The sequence below is a fragment of the Eumetopias jubatus genome, unplaced genomic scaffold (genome assembly GCF_037043125.1).
Source record: "Eumetopias jubatus isolate StellerSeaLion01/CBP00866 unplaced genomic scaffold, mEumJub1_p1.0 scaffold_12, whole genome shotgun sequence".
In the NCBI taxonomy this organism is placed as follows: Eukaryota; Metazoa; Chordata; class Mammalia; order Carnivora; family Otariidae; genus Eumetopias; species Eumetopias jubatus.
Window position 1 is genome coordinate 24,510,515 of NW_028274818.1, and position 22,642 is coordinate 24,533,156.

General features: G+C 54.6%; 1 protein-coding gene across 2 annotated transcripts in view; it reads right to left on the minus strand.

The window, feature by feature from the left end:
- Window positions 1-891: 891 nt before the first annotated feature.
- The window catches only part of RASSF5 (Ras association domain family member 5), a 64,339-nt gene continuing 42,588 nt past the window's right edge, over window positions 892-22,642 (minus strand). For both annotated transcript variants that reach the window (XM_028120247.1, XM_028120249.2), the window contains 4 exons: window positions 7,062-7,172; window positions 5,603-5,900; window positions 5,036-5,151; window positions 892-3,371 (listed from right to left, as the gene is read on the minus strand). In XM_028120247.1, the coding sequence (XP_027976048.1) occupies window positions 3,219-3,371; window positions 5,036-5,151; window positions 5,603-5,900; window positions 7,062-7,172 (678 nt within the window). In that variant the 3' untranslated portion in view covers window positions 892-3,218. The remainder of the gene's footprint in view (window positions 3,372-5,035; window positions 5,152-5,602; window positions 5,901-7,061; window positions 7,173-22,642) is intronic.

Below are 22,642 nucleotides of genomic sequence, written 5' to 3' on the forward strand. Positions count from 1 at the left end.
AGGCTGGGGAAGGTCAGGCTGTTGAATGGATTTTTTTTTTCTCTGTGCAAAGCCCAACCGTCTCTTTCAAGATCAAATTAGTAACTTTGAACTTAATCCCATGATGTTACCGAATGAGTTGCAGTGAAAAGCAGAAACTGGTTCATGTCCAGGTTTTGGCGAAGTTATTAAAAGACCTACTTCTTGGAGGTCTAGGCGAACAGATGTTACAGACAAGCCCATTCTCGGGTAATTTTAGGAATGTCTATTGGATGGAGGTAGGGAGTGAGCTGGCTGCGCTCTGACCAGCCTCTGCGGCCCAAGGGCCCCCGTTCAGTGCATCACGCGTGCTCCCTCCTGGAAGGCAGGCAGCAATTTCTTCTTAATAACCTCACGTGGTTATTTCTGTGATGACAGAGCTGTTCCTCTGATGGAAGTTAGATAATGCTATTGTGAAAGGACTGTTTCACTCACCTCATCTAGCTTTCCTCCTCTAGGTGAGGTGACCTTAAACTCTCAGAGATGCATCCTGTCTTATTTTTAAATAATTCGACATGGAAAAATCATTGTCCACCTCAGTAGTCTGTCCTGATGCTTAATCATCCATGCTTGGCTCCAGAAATCCCCTCCTCTCTTCTCACTCTACAAGGATCTCCTTCTAGAACACATCCCCTTTCCTCTCCTGCTCTGTGGACTAGCTCAGCAGCTGGGCACCTGGGCAGCACCCTCCGGCCCACGCGCTTGGACAGGTTTCTCAAGATTGTTTGACCAGCAGCCTTCACTCCTCTGTTCGCTGGCAGGAGAAATTCAGACTCCGTGCAGAAGTACATACTCTTCTCCATTCCCACCCTCTCCCCCAGCTCCCAATTTCCAGGAGGTGGTGAAGGGCAAAGAAGATCTCTCCAGTCTGGGTCATTTTTGCAACAAGCTTTTATTACTTTTTTTAAAACCCATATAAGAAAGACATTTAAAAAGAAAATATCCTCAAAACAAACACGTACACATGGGGCAGCACAAGGATAGAAGGCACTACCAGCCGCCATACGCGCCTCCGGGGGAAGGGATACTTTATACAGACTGTTCGCCAAGGCTCGGACCTCAGCATGGGTCCTGGGTCTAACTGTGCTTTAGATAAAGTCAGAATTTTCCCTAATTTTCTTATTTCATAAACACCCCTATCTCTTTATATATAGCTATATGCCTTTATGTATATACATACATGACTTTATTTTCCTTCTCAAAAATAAAATAGCCGCCCCCATCAGAGGGAGGCTCTCAGCAGCATTCACAGCGGCTGCAGCAGGAGCTGTGCCTTCCATTAATGTTAAAGACATGCAGCATGAAGGAAAAGGACTCTCTACCCGCTCCCTTTAGTACACAGCAGGGAGAGAGATTTTTTTTTAAGGGAGAGAAGCAATAAGGCTGAGCATGAGATGGCAGAGAACCAGGGTTCTGGGGGCCTAAAAAATCTTTTTGAGCTGCTAGCTTGTCTTGCTTTTGCAGCTCTGAAGACTACACACAGTTTTGTGACATGGGGGCAGCATTCCTTCTGGGATCAGGGGCGGTGTGGACACAGCAAGGGTTGCGGAGGGGATTTCTGAGGCTACACAAAGAAGCTGGGGCTCAACCCAACCCAGGAAGGACCTGGGAAGGCCGACGACAGCGAAGAAGTGATCTCTCAGAGGCTGGACTGGAAAGCCGGCCCTGCTTTGGCTGTGAAAAGTCCTTCTCCCTCTGCGTTGGAGTGTCTTTGAGGCCTGGCCACTTGCTTCAGTTGCTTGGCGAGTTTATTTTTCAGTTTGCACCCGAACAAGGATCCAGTACAGGTGTAGGCTGGGGATCTGATCCACCTTGTCCATGGGGTTTGACATCACTTATTGGGAGTCAAAGCCCAGGACGTTAGAGGGGAAGGAGGTCTGTGACTCTCGCCCCATTCTCGGAGGGAGGGCTCCCCTGGCCTCGCCTCCCACACCACCATGGTCCCCTTCCTGGCAGGAGCAAGCCAGCAGCAAAGTGACAAGCAAGTGCGCCCTGCTCCCGTCTCTCTCTGAAAACAAAAAGGCACTGAGGTCAGCCGGAGGCCAGCCCACAAGCTCGCGGAGCGCAGTGCCACGGGCTGGCCCGGGCTTCGGAACACAAGGGACTCCAAGTCGGCTGAGTTGGGAGGCTCCCCGTCTGTAATCAAGGCAGCTCCTCTGGCAGCACCTGGAGACTCCAGAGTCCCGGTGGGAGGAAGGAGGCCATGCGGAAGGCCACGCAGGAAAGCAGGGCGGCCAGGCCCTCCCCTGCTCTCCGGCCCGGGGGAAGGCTGAGGACAAGTTGGACACATTTCTCTGCAATGCTTTTTGGCTTCCTCTTACTGCCTGATTTCCATACTCAGCAGGAGACATTAAAAATGGTAAATGGCTGGTTTCCCTTCGGTGGAAACACGTGAGGATGATGGCAATATGAAACTCAAAGTTGTAACTTAAAAAACAAACGCTTGTTGACGAAGAAGTGACGAGGCATCACACACGTGCAGATAAATATATGCCTTTGGGTTTACGTGTGTGCAGACTCTTGAGTGATGAGGGCCAAGGCAGGCTGTGGCTTCTCTGGAAATCTCTGAGCCCGCCTCAGCTTTGGTGCTCCCTACCTGAGCATCTGGGGCCAGTGGCTTTAGGACCTTCCCTTGAGCATGAACAACGGGCACCTTGAGACAGTGGGGGGCAATCCTCTTACGAACATTATCCTGCTTTTGGGGGCTTAGCCCCGACCTGCTCAAGGAATATGCTACAATTTTTGACTCATAAATAAAGGTCTATGGGTGGCAAATAAGAGAGAAATTGAAGAAGAATAAAAGCCAGAGAAAGAACAGACAGCTCTAAAACCTTTCTTCTTTCCTTTGCTGGCTGGTGCAAACCATTCCAGTTTGGTGATGAGAGAGGCAGCTGGTTGGCTTACTAAGGGCTCACGGATTGCCGACGTCCGAGGCTCTTCTCTCCACCACCCCCCCACCACCACCTCCCCCGCCAGTCCTGCTCCTCGGAGGTGGGGAGGTGGCATGCGGCAGGCGGGGGCCTGGCCCGCGAGCACGCGTGTCCCTCAGAGGTTTCGTGCCACATCTGGAACTGCCGGCGGGGGGCAGGGGGGGGCACAGATGTACCCGCCACAGGTGTCCTGAGAAAAAGTGTCTGTTGCAAAATAATAATTAATAATAAAAATAAATCCGCGGGCACCAGACGAGGAAGCAGGACCGGTTAGCCAGGTTTGCCCTGGGATTCTCTTAAGGCCTCCTCCAGTTTCTGCCTAAACTTGTCATATTTCTTCTGCACTTGTTGGATTTTGTCTTGCTCCTCCTTTTCCAGGATTGTTAGGAAGTTCTGGAGCTCGGGAATGGAGAAGGCATCCCACTGTGAGGCACGAGGGAGATGGGGGAGAAACAACAGGAGACAGGTCAGAAGCCGCCTGACCTGAGGGCCTCCCCCAACCCCCGCTGCCTCCATCCGCACACAGCTTACACAGGGTTTGCTACTGAATAGACAGCTGCAGTGGAGAAAGCTTGGGTTTCCCGTGTCATACTGGCAACCAAATTTCAAATCCTGACATCTCATGAGCCAGAAGTACCAGTCCATGAGCGGTGTTTTATTTGGAGCATCAACCATCTTACATTTTCTCCATGGCAGCTGAGGCCTGAACAGTGATGCTGGGGCTGCCCAGGGCCCCTGCCGGCCTGTCTGCCTGTCTGCTTTGGGGGTGCTGAGCGACAGGCTCTTAGCGTGCAGAGACCCTCAAGAGGCAGGTGGAGGAGAGTTGGGCTTGGCCTCCGGAAACGGGGTTTCAGGCCAACTCTACCACGTGACCTTGGGCACATCACCACACCCTTCTGTCCTGCGTGCTCATCTGCCACGGAATGAGGGTCCCTGCCTCCCTTGGCTGGCAGAGCAGCTAATGAGATCCCAGAACCTGTAAAGCTCTGGAGAAGCCGGCTGGCCCAGGCCTGCCCTGATGGGACCTGGCCTCTCTGGACACAAGGCAAGTCTGACCGCTCTCAGGCTGACCCAGGAGCAGAGCCCCCCCAGCCCTCACCACCCCACCCTGTGGGGCCAAGGATTTTGACTCCTAAGCTCTTTTGAGCACAGAAGGATATGAAGGCTTACCTAGTTTAATCCCCACACTGCCTAACTGAGAAGACTGAAGTCCACAGACGGGAGGCAGCAGACCTACGGGGACGGGGCTTGCAGCAGCAGAAAGGGAATTAGGGCCCAGTCTCTAAACTCCCAGGCCCACGAGCTCTGTGCTGGGCCCGCGGTGTCCAAACACTGTCAGCAGAGTACGTTTTTCAAACAAAATCTTACGCACTCTAATGTATAAATCAGACGGAAGCAGAGCTGCCTGATTGAAGCGGGAAGAAGAAACAGGGCCCTACCCTGCCTGGATCCCCCAGATCTCCACAGTGACCCCAGAGACTGCTCCCCCAAACCCTAGGCCTCCACTGACTGCAGTGTGACGAACAACTGCCCTCGGTCACTCCTCCACGCCTCCCAAGTATCCCAGGCCACGCAGAGCACCGGCCTGATTCCACCCGACTCCGTGCCACCAGACTGGACTCTGATGAACTCCCCTTTGTGGAAGGAGGCCACCTTTTAAGAACCAGGAAGAGAAAAATGGCTCGAAAATCTCCATATCCAGTGGAGGCCAGAGATGGAGCTGGTGGGGCCTCAGGCCAGCCTGGAGCAAAAACAGCCCCGGGCCTGGACACAGGCGTTTCTCAATGCCCCTCCACCCTGGGTTTTCAGGAAAAAAAAGCACATGAAATCCTTTCTTTCCACAGGCCATGCCAGACACAGGCCCTGACTTGCTCCCCCAGGATGCTGACAATCCTGGCTTTAGACGCAAAACCTCTGCGGCCCAGCACTTCCCCGGGCCTCAACTTTCCCAGGCCATTTTCCCAGCTGCCTCGGCTACTGCCGCGTGGCCCCCACCTATGCCAGCGGTGAGGACAATGCCCACCTGCACCCAGCCAGGGTGCCCTGAGGGCTGGGTTCTGGCACCGAGCAAAGGGCCCCAGACCTACCTCCACCTCTCCAGTTTCATTCTCCTTGAGCACGAAGCTGAGGACGTCATTGTCAGGCCCGGCGAGCAAGCGCAGGTAGAGAGGGCAATCAGCAATAGAGAGTTTCTGGAAGAACACTGCAAACCAAGAGAGGGGGCTGGAGGCGCATCTCGGAAAAGAGGGGCAGGGACCGGAAATGCAGACAAGGGGTGGCCATAACGGGAAGGAGCCATCCTTTCAGCCTAATGAAATGAATCTAATGACATGAATAGGGTATGATGACCTTTTATCTTCGGTGTCTGCCCAGAGTTTGACGCATGTTTCCATTCACATCACCCTCCCCAAAAGATTAGGAGTGGTGGGTGGTTTCTCTCCCATGCCACAGATTAGGAAGTGGGAGCCCACGTTGTGGTTTTCTGCAGTCACATATAAAGTGGGGGGCGCAGGGAGCAGGCATGAGCTTCCCGTCCAGCTCTCTGCCACATGGCTGGACGGCGGCACCCTGGGGAAGCCCAGCCCTCCCCTCCCAAGTCTGGCAGGGGTTTAGCGGGAGAGGTGGTCTCTGACGGGGAGCTTGCCCTCGCATACCTTGCCCGTCCTTGTGTATCCGCTTAAAAAGTGCAAACTTCTGGGGATTGTCCACAACCATGAACTTCTTGAGCAGCCCCTGGATGACCTCGCTGACCGTGGTGGTGCTGCTGATGTGTAGCTGCTTGATGGCATCGAGCGGCAGGTAGAAGGATGTCCGCTTGTCGGTGGTGGCCGCCAGGTTCACTTCCTTGATGGCATCATAGATGGACTGGGGCCGGATCCCCGCAGGCACTGTCACCGGCCGCCGGAGCTTCAAATGCACTTTGATGAAACCCGTGTAGGTACCATCTTCACTCTGCGGAGGGGATGTCATATGGGTCAGCTATCGGGTCTATCTTGCATGATCCCATCTGCCACTCTGAGCCACTGCACCAGGTTTGGGGGAGGGGGTGCATAGGCCTTTCCAGATAGTGCCATCCCAGGCAGGCCCCCCCTTCCGCCCCGAGTTCTTTCCTGTCTCTGCAGACCTGCGGGTGCCAGAGGGCAGAGACAGTGTCCCCCCGTCCACCCCACATTGGGCCAGGAGAAGGCTTGCAGTATCCAGTAACCCGAGAGGACAGGAGGAGCTGCTCTGGCTTTCCCTCCCAGGGCTCAGGCTCCCTGCCCCAGTCCCCTGCCTTTGCTGAGTCCCCGCTCCTAGGAGGCAGGGTCTGGAGTGGCCTCTCTAGTTTGTCCCTCCAAACCGGGGAGGAGCAGGAAGGCTCTGTAATGAGGTCCTCGGAAAACCAGCCCACTGCATTTCCTCGTGCATCTCTTTCCAAAACGCGGCAGCCTGCAAGACTTAAGCCCAGGACCATGGGAGACTGGATTTTCTAGCGCCCCATCTGGCTGAAGCCCCAGAGAGCCAGTTGCCAGCAGCCACCAGCAGGGGGCAGGGTTCTTCTACCTTCGCCCCTTCCCACTGCAGATGCCCTTTGCGAGACTCCCCCCTCGGAGTTCTGCAGTCTCGGGAAGCTTCCCCAGATGGCAGGCAGTAAAAGGGCACCAACCAAGAGGGAGAGGACAGGAGCTGCGAATTCCCCTCGTGAGGTCTTCCTGGGGGCCGAGCAATACCAGTTCTTGAGGTCTTTGTACGGTACTTAATCCCCACAAGAGCTCCGACAAATGGGCACTGGTATCTCTATTTTACGCCGGAAGCTCAGGGAAGTTAAGGTTTCCCAAAGCGAAAAAGGGGACGAGCCAGCGACTGACCTGGATCTTACTCTAAAGCCCATTCTGTTTCCCCGCAGCCCGCGGGGGTCCCTGACCGCCTCGCACAAGCCCCGAGGCCTCCCGAGGCCTGAAGAAAGGGGAGGGGCCTCCGAGGGGCCACCCCGGAATCCAGAGGGAGAGCAGAGGACCCCCAGTGGAAGGGGCGGCGGCCGGGGGCGGGGCGGCGGCCGGGGGCGGTGGCGGGGTGGGGGCTGGCGGGGCAGGGCCGAGCGGGGGCGGGCAGCCCCCCCCCCCCGGCACGCACCAGCTTCATCCCCAAGCAGTTCTTCTCCCGGGTGTTGTAGCTGTCAATCTTCTGCTTGATCTCCTGCAGTGTGGGCGGCCGCTGCGTCTCCTCGGCGGGTTTACAGACATTCTGGGACAGACACAGAAGTGTGAGTGGGTACGCAGTGGTTCTCCCGATGAGAAAGGGGAGGACCACACCCTCCCAAAGACCTCGAATAAGGGAGCACCAGTCCCGAGCGGTGAAAACTAATCTCACGGGCGCAGGGTGAGAACAATCAGAGATAAATCCCAGTGGTGCCACTGGGTAGCCGGCCAGCTCCGGGGAAGTAACTGAATCTAAGTCTCCTCACCTGTGAAATGGGAACAATGCCTACCCCCTCGGGCTTGCTGCGAGACTAATATGAACGTGCCCGGCACACGGGCACGGACGACGAATTCGGTGCATCAGCAGAACAGCATTTGCTTACCGAGGGTTACTAGGGAAAAGATTGCATTGCGATGCTATGGGAGCTGCAGAGAAATGCAAGGCACCGTCTCCCGGAGGAAGCAACAAGAGCCGGAGAGACAGGAATGTACACACGGTCCCAGCATATGCTGATGGGAGCGACAGCAATTCACCCAGACCCAGGGGACCAAGGGCACATGAGCATCAGTCCAGGCCCTACATCACTGGCCACAGTATCTCGCACATAATAAGAAGTTCAGTTGCTTCTTGAACAACACAGGTTTGAACTGCGTGAATCCACTTATACAGGAATTTTTTTATATATAAATATAGTCCAGTGCTATAAATGTATTTTCTCTTCCTTATGATTTTTTAAGATTTTATTTATTTACTTACTTATTTATCTGAGAGAGAGAGAGGTTGAGCACGAGTGGGGAAGGGGCAGAGGGAGAGAATCTTCAAGCGCACTCCCCGCTAGCCAACTGAGGGCTCAATCCCACAGCACCGAGATCATGACCTGAGCCGAAATTAAGAGTTGGACGCTCAACTGACTGAGCCACCCAGGCGCCCCTCCTTATGATTTTCTTAATAACATTTTCTTTTCTCTAGTTTACTTTAGTGTAAGAATGCAGCGTGTAATACATATAACATGCAAAATTGTGTTAATAGATCGTTCATGTTATTGGTAAGGCTTCTGAGCAACAGCAGACTATTAGTGGTTAAGTTTAGGGGCTGTCAAAGGTTATACTCAGATTTTTGACTGTGCTGGGGGGGCAGCGCCCCCAACCCCCAAGTTGCTCAGGGGTCAACCATATATATTTGTCAAATGAATGAGTGAACCGGAAGGGAACAGGGGGCTGTTCTTCTACAATAATTGAGAGAATCGGCCTCCTCTCCTGGGGCATGGGGACAACCAACATCTACTTAGCACCTCCTCTGTACCGAGAACCTGGCAAGCACTGTTTCTTTTAATCCTCACAAACCTAAACTCTGTGAGATGGAGATTATTACCTACATTTTCAGGAGAGACAACCAGGGCTCAGAGGAGCTCAGTAACTTGAGTCGGTAGGTGCAGACCTACAGGCGAATCCCAGGGCTGTTCTGCTGTGTTCTTACCAGGGGTTCCCTGCTGCCCACTGCCCCCCCCCCCGCTCCCCCCCCCCAGGGAAGGGTAAGGGAAGAACAATGCTGAGGAACAAGATGGAGGTCATCGGTCTTCACACTGTGGGGGTGAATTCTGGGGTCTAAGCAACTCTGTCCCTCGATCACTTCCCTGCATTTCTTTCCACCTCACGGCTGCCCGCCCTCCTGATGCAGTCTTCATGCTGCCCGTGTGCGGCGGGAGCCACAGTTTGGGAAAACAAGTAAGTTGGTAAAAAGCAACCTAGAATTCACCTGATTTTAGAAATCGAGCAGACTCGGGCCGGGTCAGGATTCTCCTTTGGCAAATGAGGAAACTGAGGCCCAGAGAGGCAGGGCCCCTGTGTTCTCCCGGCGGCCTCCCTGCCACCACCCAGCACCCTCCTGCAGCGGTGTGGTTTGGCCGACAGATCTCCCAGCGGCCCCGTCGAGGCAACAGCACCCGGCGGAACGCAAGAGGAACTCCATGCCCCTACTGGAGCCCGTCCCCGCGGTCCCCGCTTCAGCAAGCCGCCCCCAGAGATAGGGCACACGCGGCAGGGTGCCCGCCCTTCCTCCTCCCACTTTCCAACCCGACAGAGCCAATAACATGTCAGGCTCTGCGGCTGCCATGGGGAGCTGGTGTGGCCTCCCCATCACCCCTCTACCTGGAGATGAGCCGACACCCCTTTTCTTTTTTTTTTTTTTTTTTTTTAAAGATTTTCTTTATTTATTCATGAGAGACAGAGGGAGAGAGAGAGAGAGAAGCAGGCTCCCAAGGAGCAGGAAGCCCGATGCGGGACTCGATCCCAGGACCCTGGGATCATGACCTGAGCCGAAGGCAGATGCTTAACCATCTGAGCCACCCAGGCGCCCCCGACACCCCTTTTCCATCACAGCATCTTCCCTTGGCCTTCTGCCCCTCCCCCCATCCTCTTCCTCAGGGATCCTGCCGGTACCAGCCCTGTGCTCCGTCCTTTCTCACACTCTCTCTCACGTACCACCTACATCACTCCCATTTCACAGATCACAAAGCTGAGGCCTAGAGAGGTTAGGGAACACGCTTGTGGTGCCACTGCTAGTAAGCATCTGAGTAGAGCCTGGAACAGGGTGCATCCAAGTCTGGAGCCCATGTTCTTCTCAATTCACCACACGACAACTCTAGGACAGTCGCTTCTGCCACTCCCATAATGATCACTGAAATTCCATGCCATTCCATGGGGGCTGAGGTGTGCAGCTGTCAGACCAAGGCCCAGAAATTATGGGCCCTGTGAAACATTCGTCCAAGGTATATCGGATCGGTGGGCCAGGCCCCAGAGGACTCAGGACCCAGGGGCACCATGTCCCCCACAAAGATGGCAAGGAGGGCCTTCCAATCTCTCAAGTGGGATGCGGCTGCCAGCACACAGGAGCCACCCTTTCCTGCATGGCCACTCGGGCCCTGGAACTGGACCTTGATTCCATCCAAGAGCACCCAAGGAGAAGCACACCCCTGGGCATCTCCTTTTGGCCTGAGGTCAGCAACAACCGATGTGAACCTCAGAGAGTGGCTTCATTCCCTGGCGATGCATCAATCCGGGGATCCTCAAACGGAGCTCCTCATTCCCGGTCCATTCCCACAGCTAGTTCCCAGAGACACGGACCTCCCTGGAAACCCCCCCACAACTGGACCACCTCTCTGGGACCAGATGTACCCGGCCACGGCTCAACCATGGGAGCTGCCAGTCAGAAAGACCACTTATCTGGTTCCTATCCTGGGCTCCATTCTACCCATCTCTGAAGCACACAGGCTGTCCCCTCCTCAGGAGCTGACAGCTTTCTCATATTCACCTACCCAAAAAAGAGTTAAATAATGGAAAGGAAACTCCAGAAGCTCCTGGAAGATCTCCTCTCATTAGTTTCCAAGCGAGCTACAGACATTTCCCTGTAAGAAAAGGCAGCTGGTTCATGGCTTTCAAAGGTCAGTTATTCCAGGCCTGGGTTTGTGTATAGCAAAAGTCCAGCTGCTGTAAGTAAAGGTTTCTTCTTCCTGTTCCCCTTCTCTTCAGCAGGTAGCCCATCCATTCCTCCCCCTTGCCCACCACAAACCTGGGGAAGTGACGCAAGTGTCTGAGGCCACCCCTTCCACGACTGACGCAGAAGATGGCCATCCTGATTTCACCACCCCATCCGGGAGTGCCAGGAGCCCTGTGTGGCCAGCATGTGGAGCCCCCCCCCCAAGGCTGGAAGGTCGGCCCCCAGGGCTGGTATGGCTCCTGCCCACCCCATCTGGCAGACAAGCTCTGACCCACGGATTGAATGAATCACCTGCCAAAGTAGGCCAGCCAATCAGCCAGCAAGCCACAGTCGCGAGAGCCCACTAATCCTTTCCCCTCCCAGGGAGGGTACAGAATCTAGGCCAGTGGTTCTTAAACTCGGCTACACACGGAATCATCTACCAGATCTCTAGAAACACTGCTTGGGCTCCATCTTGGAGATTCTGATGTATGGTGTGGGGTACAGCCTCGGCATCGGGATTTTTTTTTACTCTCCCAGGTAATTCTAACGGGCAGCAATGTTTGAGGAGAACTGTATAGACCCCTTGCGGGCAATTTCAGATGCCAAGCGTCCCCACCCAGCAGCACAATTAACGCTCCAGCACCCACAGATATTCACTGCCCCAAAGATTTACCTAAAAGGCAAGTATCTGCTGTGTGAACAAGATCAATAATATAGGCGTCTTCACGGGGTAAGGCAAAGACCTCCACTTTTATTCACCTGTCCGATTTTCAAGTCCTCAAAATGAAAGATTGGTTTCCCCCCACGGGTACGAAGCTAGAAACCAGGTAGATAGAGTTTTGTCTCCCCCGAGTGGCGCAAGATGGAGACAGAATGGGAACCTCACTCTGTTAGGATGTCACAAATTTCGGCATGGGCCGCTGAGGTGTCTCTTGCAGGGGGTTTGTGCGTCTCGGTGCAGCATGGAATGCATCTGCTCTGATTCGGCCCCTGGCTTTGGTGGCAGGTGGTTTAGCTGCTCCCATCGCAACCGGCACAGCCACGGCGCTGGTGAAAAATAGGTTTGTGCTCCCATATCCTGAGCCGTGGAAGGGGCTGTGTTGCCTCTCAGTACTCAAAGGTATTGGGGTACAGCTACATGAAAAGGCTAGGTGCTAGGAGTCCAAACAGATGCTCCCCTGAGACTAAGCCCCAAAACTTTCTATTAAAAATATCTTTGGGGCGCCTGGGTGGCTGTGTCGGTTAAGCATCCGACTCTTGATTTCAGCTCAGGTCATGATCTCAGGCTCCTGGGATTGAGCCCCGAGTTGAGCCCCGTGTTGGGCTCCATGCTCAGTGCAGAGATTCTCTCTCTCTCTGCCACTCCCCCCGCTCATACAAGCACGCTCTCTCTCTCTCTCTAAATTAATTAATTAACTTAAAAAATATATATATCCTCAACAACAAAATTCAGAGGATCATCCCCTGTGCTCTGTCTGGGGTCTACCTCAGAGCACAAAATTCAACCCCAAGTTGAATTTTACTTTAAGCAGAAACCCAAACGTCAGTAAATTCTGCATTCTAACCAATGACACGGGTCTTAATTTTGGTCACGGCGGAAGAAGAGGCTCTGGGTGAGTCCTGTGGTTTCTAGTACCCCCAGGTGGACACAGGGCAGCCTGCAGAAGCCCCAGCAATGAGGGGGGCCCCAGGGTGAGGAGGAGGCTCAGGAGCATCAGACACACTCTGACATATCAGATAATATCATGTCCATCTTCTTTTGACCTGAATCACACAAACCTCACTTTTGCTAAAAACTTTACTCTCCCTCTTCTTAAACTTTTCAGTCTCTTCCTTCACGATGCTTTCATCGTATTGCTCCCGTCGGCCTGCCTGAGGTCCTTCACTCTTTCCAGGCCTCTCTGGCCACTCCTGCCCTGAACGATGGTGATGATGATCCATATCAGTTCATGTCATCCTCACCACAAATTCATTGTCTTCCCAACTAGAGTGAATTTTCTTATGACTTACACCATACTTCTATTTCTTCTTATGCCCAGTGGCACCGAGCATGAAGCAGATAATAGATACTTGCTCAAGAACCTTCAATGTCTCCCCATTGCCTACAAGGGGTTGGGGGAGAGAAAGATCTTACTTCTTCCTAGGAATTGCAGTGCAGTGAGCCTTGGATTTCAGCGCAGACTGAGTTCTGTGAGAGAAGTACCTACTGCTCCCTTCCCTGTCATGGCATCCCAGAGCCTAGTTGCAGCTGGGAACAAGCAGAGGCTCAAGAAAAGCCTGCGGGACGAACATAAGCATGTAGTTTGGGTTCTGACCCCCATTACTAACTAAGCGATCTTGAGGAAATCCGATAACCTCTTTAAGCCTCAGTCTCTGTGCTCAGTTTCATCTATCGATTTGAAATACAAATCCTTCATTGCCTAATAGGATGCATGCAAAGGTAAGACCAGATGAGATCACAGCTGCAAACATATCGTGGACATGATCAAACCCATCCAAAGGCACATACTATTCCTATCCTCCCGGGCCTACAAAGCCCTACCCCGAGGAGCCAGTCCCACTTCCCACTCTCCTGGAGCACTTTATCAGGGTTGGCCGCCGTGCCATAGAGTGTGTTCATTCCGTTCTCTGCACTAGCAGCGGGTGCAGAGAGGCTTTCCTAGCCATACGGTCTTCACTACAACTATGCAACCCTGGCCTTCATAGCTCAGAGCAGCCACGGGCTGAGCGCCGCTGTGTTTCAGCACAACTTGACTGAAGTTGCCCCCCTCCGCACTGGGGCATGGGCGGTTTCTCCCGCTCAGAATACGGAGCCCGCCACTCCCCTAGCGCCCTCTCCTCAGCATCGTGAATGAAAGGTCCCCGGCCCACGGCATTCTCCTCGTTCTCTGCTCTCCTTCAATACAGGTGATCCCTGCCATTTGAATTCCCAAACGGAGAAAGGTTAATATAGAGGTCTGTGCTGGGCGCTGCCTTCCACCTGAATGACACTCCTGTTGAGAGCCGTGGACTCCCCCGGCACACCGGCCTTTTGTACTTCGCTCTCACTTCATGGGCACTCTGGCCACAAGTAGGCAAAGGCTTCGTGGCTTCACTGGGGTTGGGCTTGCTCTCCTCCCGGCTCCCGTTGAGGAGGCAACACGCCGGCTGAGGAAGGGAGCCAGGTGGGCGGCCAGGCTCACTCCCTGGCTCAGGGACTGACTCCCAAACCCCAGCCCCGGGGCCCCGATGCCTCAGAGTCCTGTCGTGGCCAAGCTGCCAATTACCACATGCCATGGGCCTCTGCATCCACCACTCCAAGGACCGCGGAGGTGCCTTCACAGCCTGTGTGGCCGCATTTGGGTCTAACTGTACGCTGCCTTTTATGGCTTAATTATTATTTCACATGTGTTAGTCTCATCTTCCCAATTAGATGTTCCCTGGAGGGAGACAGACGTGATGGCTGATGATTGTGCTGCTTTGGTACCCGCTGTGACGCTCCGTCGAGCTGTCCATGACCTCCAAGGAGGTGACCGGGACAGGGTGGGGTGGCCTGGGTGGCGCCAGCCTCGAGTCCTTACATGGACTGCAGTCAGGTCCAGGAGCACCTCCCACGGACCCGCACCCCAAGGGGCTGATGCTAAGGCCCGGGTTGCACGGATTGCTGGCTCTGCCTGGCAGCCAGCCCTGCTCAGCTCTTTGCAGTTTCCTGGTCAGAACGAATATAAGACCATCATGACCTGTGACCTCCAGCAAGTCACTTCCCCTCTGAGGGCGCCTCAGTGTCTTCCTCTGTGAAATCATGAAGTGAGACACTTCTGCAGCTCTACAAGTTTACCTCAAGGAGAGGGTGGTTTCTTTCATCACTGCTTCCTCTTCTATTTCAGAGAAGGGGTGGGGTGGGGGTGGGGCCCCTCGGAGGATGGCCGGGCTTGCCCGAATCGCAGGGGTTAAGAACTGGCCTGAGACAGTATCCAGACGTTTCTAACATCTATGGCGTGACTTGTCTCAGTACTGGCCGCTTGCTTTCTCTACTCGTCCGTCAGCAAGGCTCAAGGAGGTCTACACCTTCCTAACTCACACCACTCAAGAAAACAAAACAAAAACTACCCCGGAAGCCAGTCTCCATGAGCCTTTGCCACATTTCCTCTTTCTCAGCTCTTAGCAAATCTGTCAGCAGCCATTCTTCTGCCCCTGGGCGGAGAGCACCCCCAGGCCTATGTCAGCGGGGAGAGCCTCAGGCTCTACTGCGTGAGAAGGACCATCTGCAGACACCTTCCAGGCCACCCTGCTGCCCTGGAGCAGCGCGGGCCCCAAACACCTGATGTTTCTCTCATGCCCGTCCTAAACAGGGACCCCTGAGGGAAAGGGGCAGACACCCCTCTGTCTGGGCTGGGTTCGGAACGCCCTGCTCAATGCCCAGACCACACTCAAGGCTCACTGGTCCCTTGGTGACAGCCTCGACCAGATGGGAAAGAGGAAGCCCCACGGGGCCTCACCACAGGGCCCCCTTCCAGGTCCTGGAGGGCCCGTGTTCTGGAATGGCCGCCCCAGCCACACCCTGGACCCTGACGGGCTTGATTCTCCCAGAGCCCTCTCTGGCTCTGTCCAACATCCCAGAAATAAAAGGGTTGGAAACTCCTCAAGTGTGTTCTCCAGTAGGTTGTTCCCAGTAGAGGAAGGAAGGAAGGAAGTTTCAGCAGGGAGCCGTCCGTGTAAGCATAACCGTGCGGGATTTGGGATTTGAGCTGCTCTGACGGGGGGATGCAGAGGAGCAGGGAATAAGAACGGGGTGGGATTTGAGAAACTGGAAAGAGACCGAAGACAAAAACCTAGAGCAGATGGTCAATGCAGACAGTCAGTCAACAGTAACTGATTGAGTTGCCCACGGGGTGAGGGGCTGTGAAAGTCACCTTGGGACAGGAAACCGGCGGGCCGCGGTCCCCGTCCTTGGGAGAGCGCAGGCCACCTGCGGAGGGAAGGCAGAGGCGCGGGTCCCATGAAGAAGCACCAGACAGCGCGGCTCGGCGTGTAGGGACCTGATGGGGGCCACGCCGGCGGGCTCCCCAGGCGGCCAGCATGGGGCCTGCGCACAGTGTCCCTCCCTCTCGCAGGCAACCATCTCAGTCTACAAGCAGGGGCAGGTCATCTGGGGTGAGTCCAGGGCGGAGAACACCAGCCACCTGCAGGTGGCCGAGAGAGCCCCGTGGCCTTGGAGCTGCGGCCTCATGATCGTGACAAAAATTGCCAACAGGCCAGGGCCTTCCAAGTCACAATCCCATTTAGTCCCTGAAAGGACTCAGTGAGGATGGTAGGTTATTACCCAGCGTCCCTGCTCCTCACCCCTAGACGACACAGCCCTGCACAGCTGCGTGCCCTCAGTCTGTGCAGGCGGTCTCCCCGAGACTCGGATTTGTCTGTGAAGCACGGACAACAAGGCCCTCTTGACACATGTGTCGCAGAGATGAAACGAGACTGCACATCTGGAAGTGCTTAGCACACTGCCCGTACACAGCAAGCACTCAATAAACAGTAGCTAGTGAACCGTCATGGTGGCCAGCATCATCATCTATAGTCAGCTGTCTGGCGGGGCAGAGAAAGGCTGGCTGGTGGGGCTGACTCAACATGGCAGTCCTCTTGCCTTCACCTTGATCTCTGACAGGCCTATCAGCCAGAGCCATGTTACGACGCTGTGCGTCCTAAGCACTTTTGACTTCGGGGCCAAGGGGCCCTCTTCCTCCATTAAAAAAAAAAAAAAAAAGATGGGAAATGTTATTTTAGGATCGCATTGATATAAAGAAAAATATATTAATATCAGATAAGAAAGCACATTCTTCAACCTAAAAGTTTATTTCTTTGCCCCTGATTTTAAGAGCAATTAAAACATTTTTGTGGGCCCGTAAAGAACCGTGGGCCCTTCTGACACCACACACCACTGTGCCTCGTGGATAAGTCAGCAGGGGTCTCAACTCCTGAGTCCCAGGTAGGGTGACCAGGGACTGAGAGTTTTCTTGGAGTGCAAGACTTTCAGTGCTAGAATCAGGACAGTCCTGGGCAAACCAGTGTGTTTGCTTACCCTAGTCCCAGGGGCTCCCTTGCAGGCCTAGATAGACTCCATCCCTCTCAACTGTGGGCCCCAGAGACACTGCTTGCTCTCTATAAAGCTGCACGTACACTCTGCCCTGGGGGGCTCCCTGACTCTCTCCCTGGACCCCCTTCCCCCGCAGCCTGGCTGTGGCTGGGCACAGTGGCCCTGGCTGTCTCTGCCGATCAGCGCACATCACACACATGCTGATCAGCTTGATGACAGAATGCAAGCTCCCCGAGGACAGGGACTGCCCCGATCACTGATGTATCTCCCAGAACAGTGCCTGGCAGACAGAAGGGGCTCATTAAACACCTGCCTTATGAATAAAACACAAAAAAGTAATAAGACATATGCACGTGCACACGCTTGTACACATGCACACAAAACCCCAAAACAAATATAGGGAGATTAAGAGGTTCCAGAATTGTATACAGCTCCTATAGGGTTCCTGGCCCATGGCACCTATCAACAGAGCACCCAGAACGAGCACTGTGGAGTGAGTCAGGGATGACGGTGGGCAGGGTGACAGAGTGGGTCCCAAGACCCCGTCCCAGGCTCCAGTCACTCTGGAGGCTGGATGCTGCTCTTTCAGAAACAATTTAAAGAGGATTCCACTGTAAATCGTATGTCTGACAAAGGATCACTATCCAAAATATCTAAAGAACCCCAGCAACCCAACAACAACAACAACAACAACAACAACAAAAAGACCCAACTTTAAAAATGGACAAAAGACTGGAATAGACATTTCTCCAAAGACAAACAGATGGCCAATAAGCACAGGAAAAGAGGCTCAACATCACTCATCATTAGGGAAATGTAAATCAAAATCACAATGAGATGCCACCTCATACTCATTAGGATGGCTGTCATCAAAAACCAAGAAAATAGCAGGCATTGGCAAGATCGTGGAGAAAATTGGAACCCTCGGCATTGGTGGTGGGAACGTGAGATGGTGAAGCCACCTGGTAAACGGACTGGCAAGTACTTGAAAGATTAAATGGAAAGCATCACCAGATTATCCAGCAAGGCTACCTCTGGGTTGATACCTACAAGAAGTAAGAACGAAGACTCAAACAGGTATTTGCACACTCCTGCTGACAGTGGCATTCTTCACAATAACAAAAGATGGAAGCAACCCACTGACGGATGGATAGATAAACAAAGCGTCGTGTAGACAGGCCGTGGAATATTACTGACCCATAAAAAAGAAGGAAATTGTGGCACATGCTACATGGATGAACCCTGAAGACATTACACTAAGTGAAATAAGCCAGGCACAAAAGGACAGATGCTGTGTGATTCTAGTTACAGGAGGTTCCTCGAGTCAGTCAAGTTCCCAGGGGCAGAAAGTAGAATGGGGCTGGCTGTGGAGAGAGGGGGACGGGGAGCTGCTAGCTAATGGGGACAGAAACGGTCTGGAGATGGTGGTGCGACTGGCTGCGCAACACTGTCAATGTACTTATGTAATGTCTATTTTATCACAATTTTTAAAAAGGAGATTCCAAGGGCAGGGGCAACTGGAGGCCTTGTAGCCGGCTAGTTTCATCTGGTTCCCATACAGTTGGGAGTGTCCCTTACTTTCTATCTTCCACGCAAGTGAGCAGTCAATCCCACTTGTGAGCAAGGTGGCCCTCATCCTGCACGGGCTGGCTCTTTGGGCGCCGGCCACTCTCCTGCACGACTAAGAAATGGCTGGACCCTTGGGCTGCCCCAGACAGCCGAGCCCAACTCAGACGCTCAGCGAGCTGAGCGTCTTAGAGCTTCCCAGGGGACTCTCCAGAGAGGGGCTCAGGCACACAGATCTAGAAGGGGCCTGGAGATGAACTGGCCCAGGCACCCCCATTCTGGAGCAACCAGAGTTGTTAGGTGACTCAAGGCGCAGGGACTCCCCAACTTGCCTCACATGCTCTCCCTTCAGCCTGCCATGGCTGGCCACGGTCAAGGAGCTATGTCTGGCCTTCCAACTTCATACATCCTAGGGACATGGATGTGTCAGCAAAAGGAAGATTTGGGGAAACACTTCTTTCTCTCTGTCTTCTTTCTTCTGCAGGCTCCAGCGCCATGGCATATTCTCAAAGTCATCGAGCTGGGAGCTGGGAACAGGCTCGCCTTCAGGGCCATGCATCCGCACCTCCAAACTGCATCCTCCCTCTCCCACACTGGAACCTCCCTGCACAAGGACACTCTGAAGAGGGCTTCCTCAGCTTCTCGGACAATCCCATGTGCTCTGAGAGCACAGAGCCAAAGCCAGCAGGGAGGCCATGGGAGGGGGGTGGCTTTAGAAGCCCCGCTCGTGTGCTCTAATTACAGGCCACTCCTGGGCTGCCCGGGACGCGGGTGCCCTGGCCACAGGAGCCCCCTCTCCCACCACGCGCCGGCTTCAGCTCGGCTGGAGCTCCCCGCAGTGCCATGGGGGATTCAGATGATTCAGCAGTGGAGAGCGGTGCGGGGGGGCCGGGACCCAGGGCCCAGCACGGCCTGCACTGCCCTGCGGGAAGGGGTGCAGTCCCTCTTGGCTCCCTCTCCCTGGAGACCCCACCTGTGCCCTCGGCTTTGCAAGCGGGGTGGTGCCGGAGCCTCTTCACCAGCCCACACATGGCCTCTTGTCACAGTGTCGCCGGCCCGGACACACTGAAATGTGTCTCGGTCGGTTATCAGGTAACTCTGAGTCTTCTCAAGTGTGTGTCCTCCTGCTGTCACACAGCCTCAGGGGTGGGGACATTTGGTTTCCTCCCACTGGCAAGAGCTTTCAGAGAAGCAGTACAGCTTAAGGGCTAGGAGGTCTGGCATCAGACTCAGGCCCAAATCCTGGATCTGCCCCTTCCTGCTGCGAGACCCGCTTCTGTGCCTCAGTTTCTCCACTGTTAGATGGAAAGCACAAATGAGTCTGCACATGGAAAGCACTTAGAACAGTGCCTGCCACACATCAAGGCCCGATAATTCACTGCCATTATTATTCATTCTAACCATTTCCCAGCAGAGCCCTAGCTCCTGCCCTCTCTCTGTTCTGTGAACAGAGCTTTATGCTTCCACATACCCTATTTGTGAAACCCCCCTCCGCACGTCAAAATTCATCACCCATCTGCATATCTTGAGATGGCCTTTATTATCCCAGAAGGAGAAAGTGAGGCCTGGAGCAGTAAGCACGCTTCCTGAGGTACACACAGTGAAGGCTCGTGGCTTGGCTTTCCAGGCCCGGTAATGGGCTTGCTTAAGGGCCTGGGTCCCCTGAGCAGCATGCCCCCTCCCCACTCCACCTGGGCCAACAGAGGATGCTCAAACTACTGGGACTGCCAAACCGGGGTCTTGCTCAGAAGTAAACTGGGAAATGAAAACAAACAAGAAGTGGGTTGGTTCCTCCCCCTCCACCTGCCACTCTCCATGGCAGAAAGGCAACCAGAAGAAACCTGTCATAGGAGGCTCTCCCACCTCCTCACATGGGCCCCTCGGCATGAACCCCCCTCCCCACCTGCCACCAGCCCCCCCCCCCCCCCCCCGTTTAGGAAGGACCAAGCCAACTCCTGCCAGCAGGTGCCAGGGCCCGGTTGCTTAGTGACCCAGTCCTGCCTGCCCTCATCCTCCAGGGCAAACAGCTGAGCAATCACAGATGGGATGGAGGGAGCTGCTCTATGTTTGGAAAGTTGTCCTTGCATTTTCTGCTCACTCAGTGAGATTTTTCTTTTCAGAGTTAATGGAAAAATCCATTGATTCCACGTCCAGAATCTTAGCAAGCTTCCCTTTAGAACAGTCCGGAGATCAGCTTTCACACGCTGTGTGCGCTGAGGAGCTTGCGCTTGCACCCTCTGGGGAGCCCCACCACCTCTTAGGGCTCTCTGTTTGGAGGGAAGTTCCAAGCCCACTCCTCCTTTATCAAACATGCATCAAGCACATACCATGTGCAGACGACACAACGATGACCAAGATGTGGCCCCTGGTCCAGAGAATTACAGCCCATCAAAATGAGGGACGGGAAAGATAGGCTGGCGTTTGGGGCGCACAGAGAAATGAGCGCAGGCGGAAATGGTCTCCAGACACCCTAGACCCGCCAGCTTCCACACCCTCCTCAGGAACCCACACTTTCCCTGCTGTGTGTGACTGTGGAGATCAGCCAGGCCTCCTGCCTCTCCATGTGTTCCTGCCAACAGAGGACCTGCCTCCAGCTCCCGGAGGCAAGGCCAGTGCCCTGCAGACCCCGCTCCTGCCTGCCATCCGCATCACGGTGAGGGGGGACCATCCAACACAACTCTTCACACCGGAGGACAGCCAGGTGATGAGAAGGACGATGAGGGGCTCACCAACTGGAGGCTGATGCAATGATGATAGAGTGCGGCGCCCCGAATTTCCCCAGACCAGAGCAGGAAAAAACGACCTGGATTGCCGCACCAGGGAACAGGCTGAACGAGAGCCCCCGCTTCCTAGGGCAGGTCAGCAGAGTTTGAGGCGGGAGGCTGGAGCTCCTTTGGAGCTTTTCAAACTTGACTCTGGCCTCACCCAAGGTGCCATGTGTGTAGTGGAAAGAGCATGTGTTTTGGAGTTGGACACATGTGGGGTGGGGGCCTCGCCCTTGGCTAACACTCTTTCTTTGGCATATGAGCTCACTGAATGTGCCAATCTTTTGGCTTGATAGCAACAGCGATTCTGCCTGTGTGGTCTCGTCGGAGGCACTCAGCGCTGGGTTGCTGCCTCCCCACGCTTGCGGCGCCCCACGGAGCAGGGATCCAACCAGCTGGACTCAGGCCGCATGGCGCCCCGGACAAGGAAGGCCTGCGCACCGGGCTGGAGGATGGAGATAATGAATACAGCTTCCCCCTCCCCTGCCTGGGATGGATCTCATGCGGGCCCGCCTGGAAACAGGGAAACGGCCGGCCTCACTGACTCCTCCAGTCTCCTCCAGCTCCAGGAGTCTACGCCTTTCCGAGTTAATTTCCTGCGCCCCGCCCAGTGACTGCTGCAGCCCCGCCAGTATTGCCGGCTGCCGGCCTGCCCCCAGCACCCCCGCAGGCTAGTCAGGCCCAACCCCTTGATTCTGGGAGCCAGTCCTCCAGCTGCCTGTCTCGGGATCTGCGGCGACGTCCTAAGAAAGCCACGTGGCTGCAGCGTCTTCCTCCCAGATGTCCCTCTGCCCGGCCGCCCACACTCAAATACTTCATGGCTGGGGAGGGGAGCAACGAGGGTCTGTTGCTCAACACGGCTGGGGTCTGTAAGCGCGGAGGCGGAGTTCTATCTACCCATCCTCCTCACCCCGGGTGCTCAGTGCTACCAGAAAGTTAAAAACACAACGGTTTGCTTGAGGCCAGGTACTGCAGGGTTCTGGATGCTCTTTAAGGAACAGGAACCCAGGGTGGGCTTCACTCGGGAAGCAGAGGGGAGGCTCTGAGGGCTTTGCGATACCGGAATGATAGGCCCCTGGCAGTCATAAGCAGGGTGCACAAAAGGGGAAGAAACAGGATGGAAGCCAGGTGGGTGACTTCCTAGAGTATATGGGTGAGAGGTGATGAACACCCAACAGAGGGCAGGGCAGAAAGGAGAGCCCGGCATCCCCAGCACAGGAGACAGAACCCACAGGGACAGGCCGGGTGAAGGGAGGAGGGGGAGACTTCCAAGGCTTCCAAGGTCAGGGACTAGGAGGGTGGGGCAGAGACACAGCCAGAAATCGGTCATGGGCCAAACTATGAGTTGGTTCTGGACATGTTACATTTTAGCCATCGGAGGGGCATGGGAGACCTCCAAAAAGCTACAGAAAATTTTGTTCTAGAGCCAGGAAGAGAGGTAGGACGGGGGCCATAAGCTGGAAAGTGCTAAGCTAAGCTAAGTGGCGGGGGGGGGGGGGGGGGAGAGAGAGGATGTCAGGAAAGCGCCGTGGAGAGAAGCCACAGGCCCCATGAGTCGAGGTTTTCTGCCGCTACAGCTCCCTTCTTCCTCCTGGCCCCAGAAACTCAGTGCTCTTGATTCTTGGCAAATTTATCTG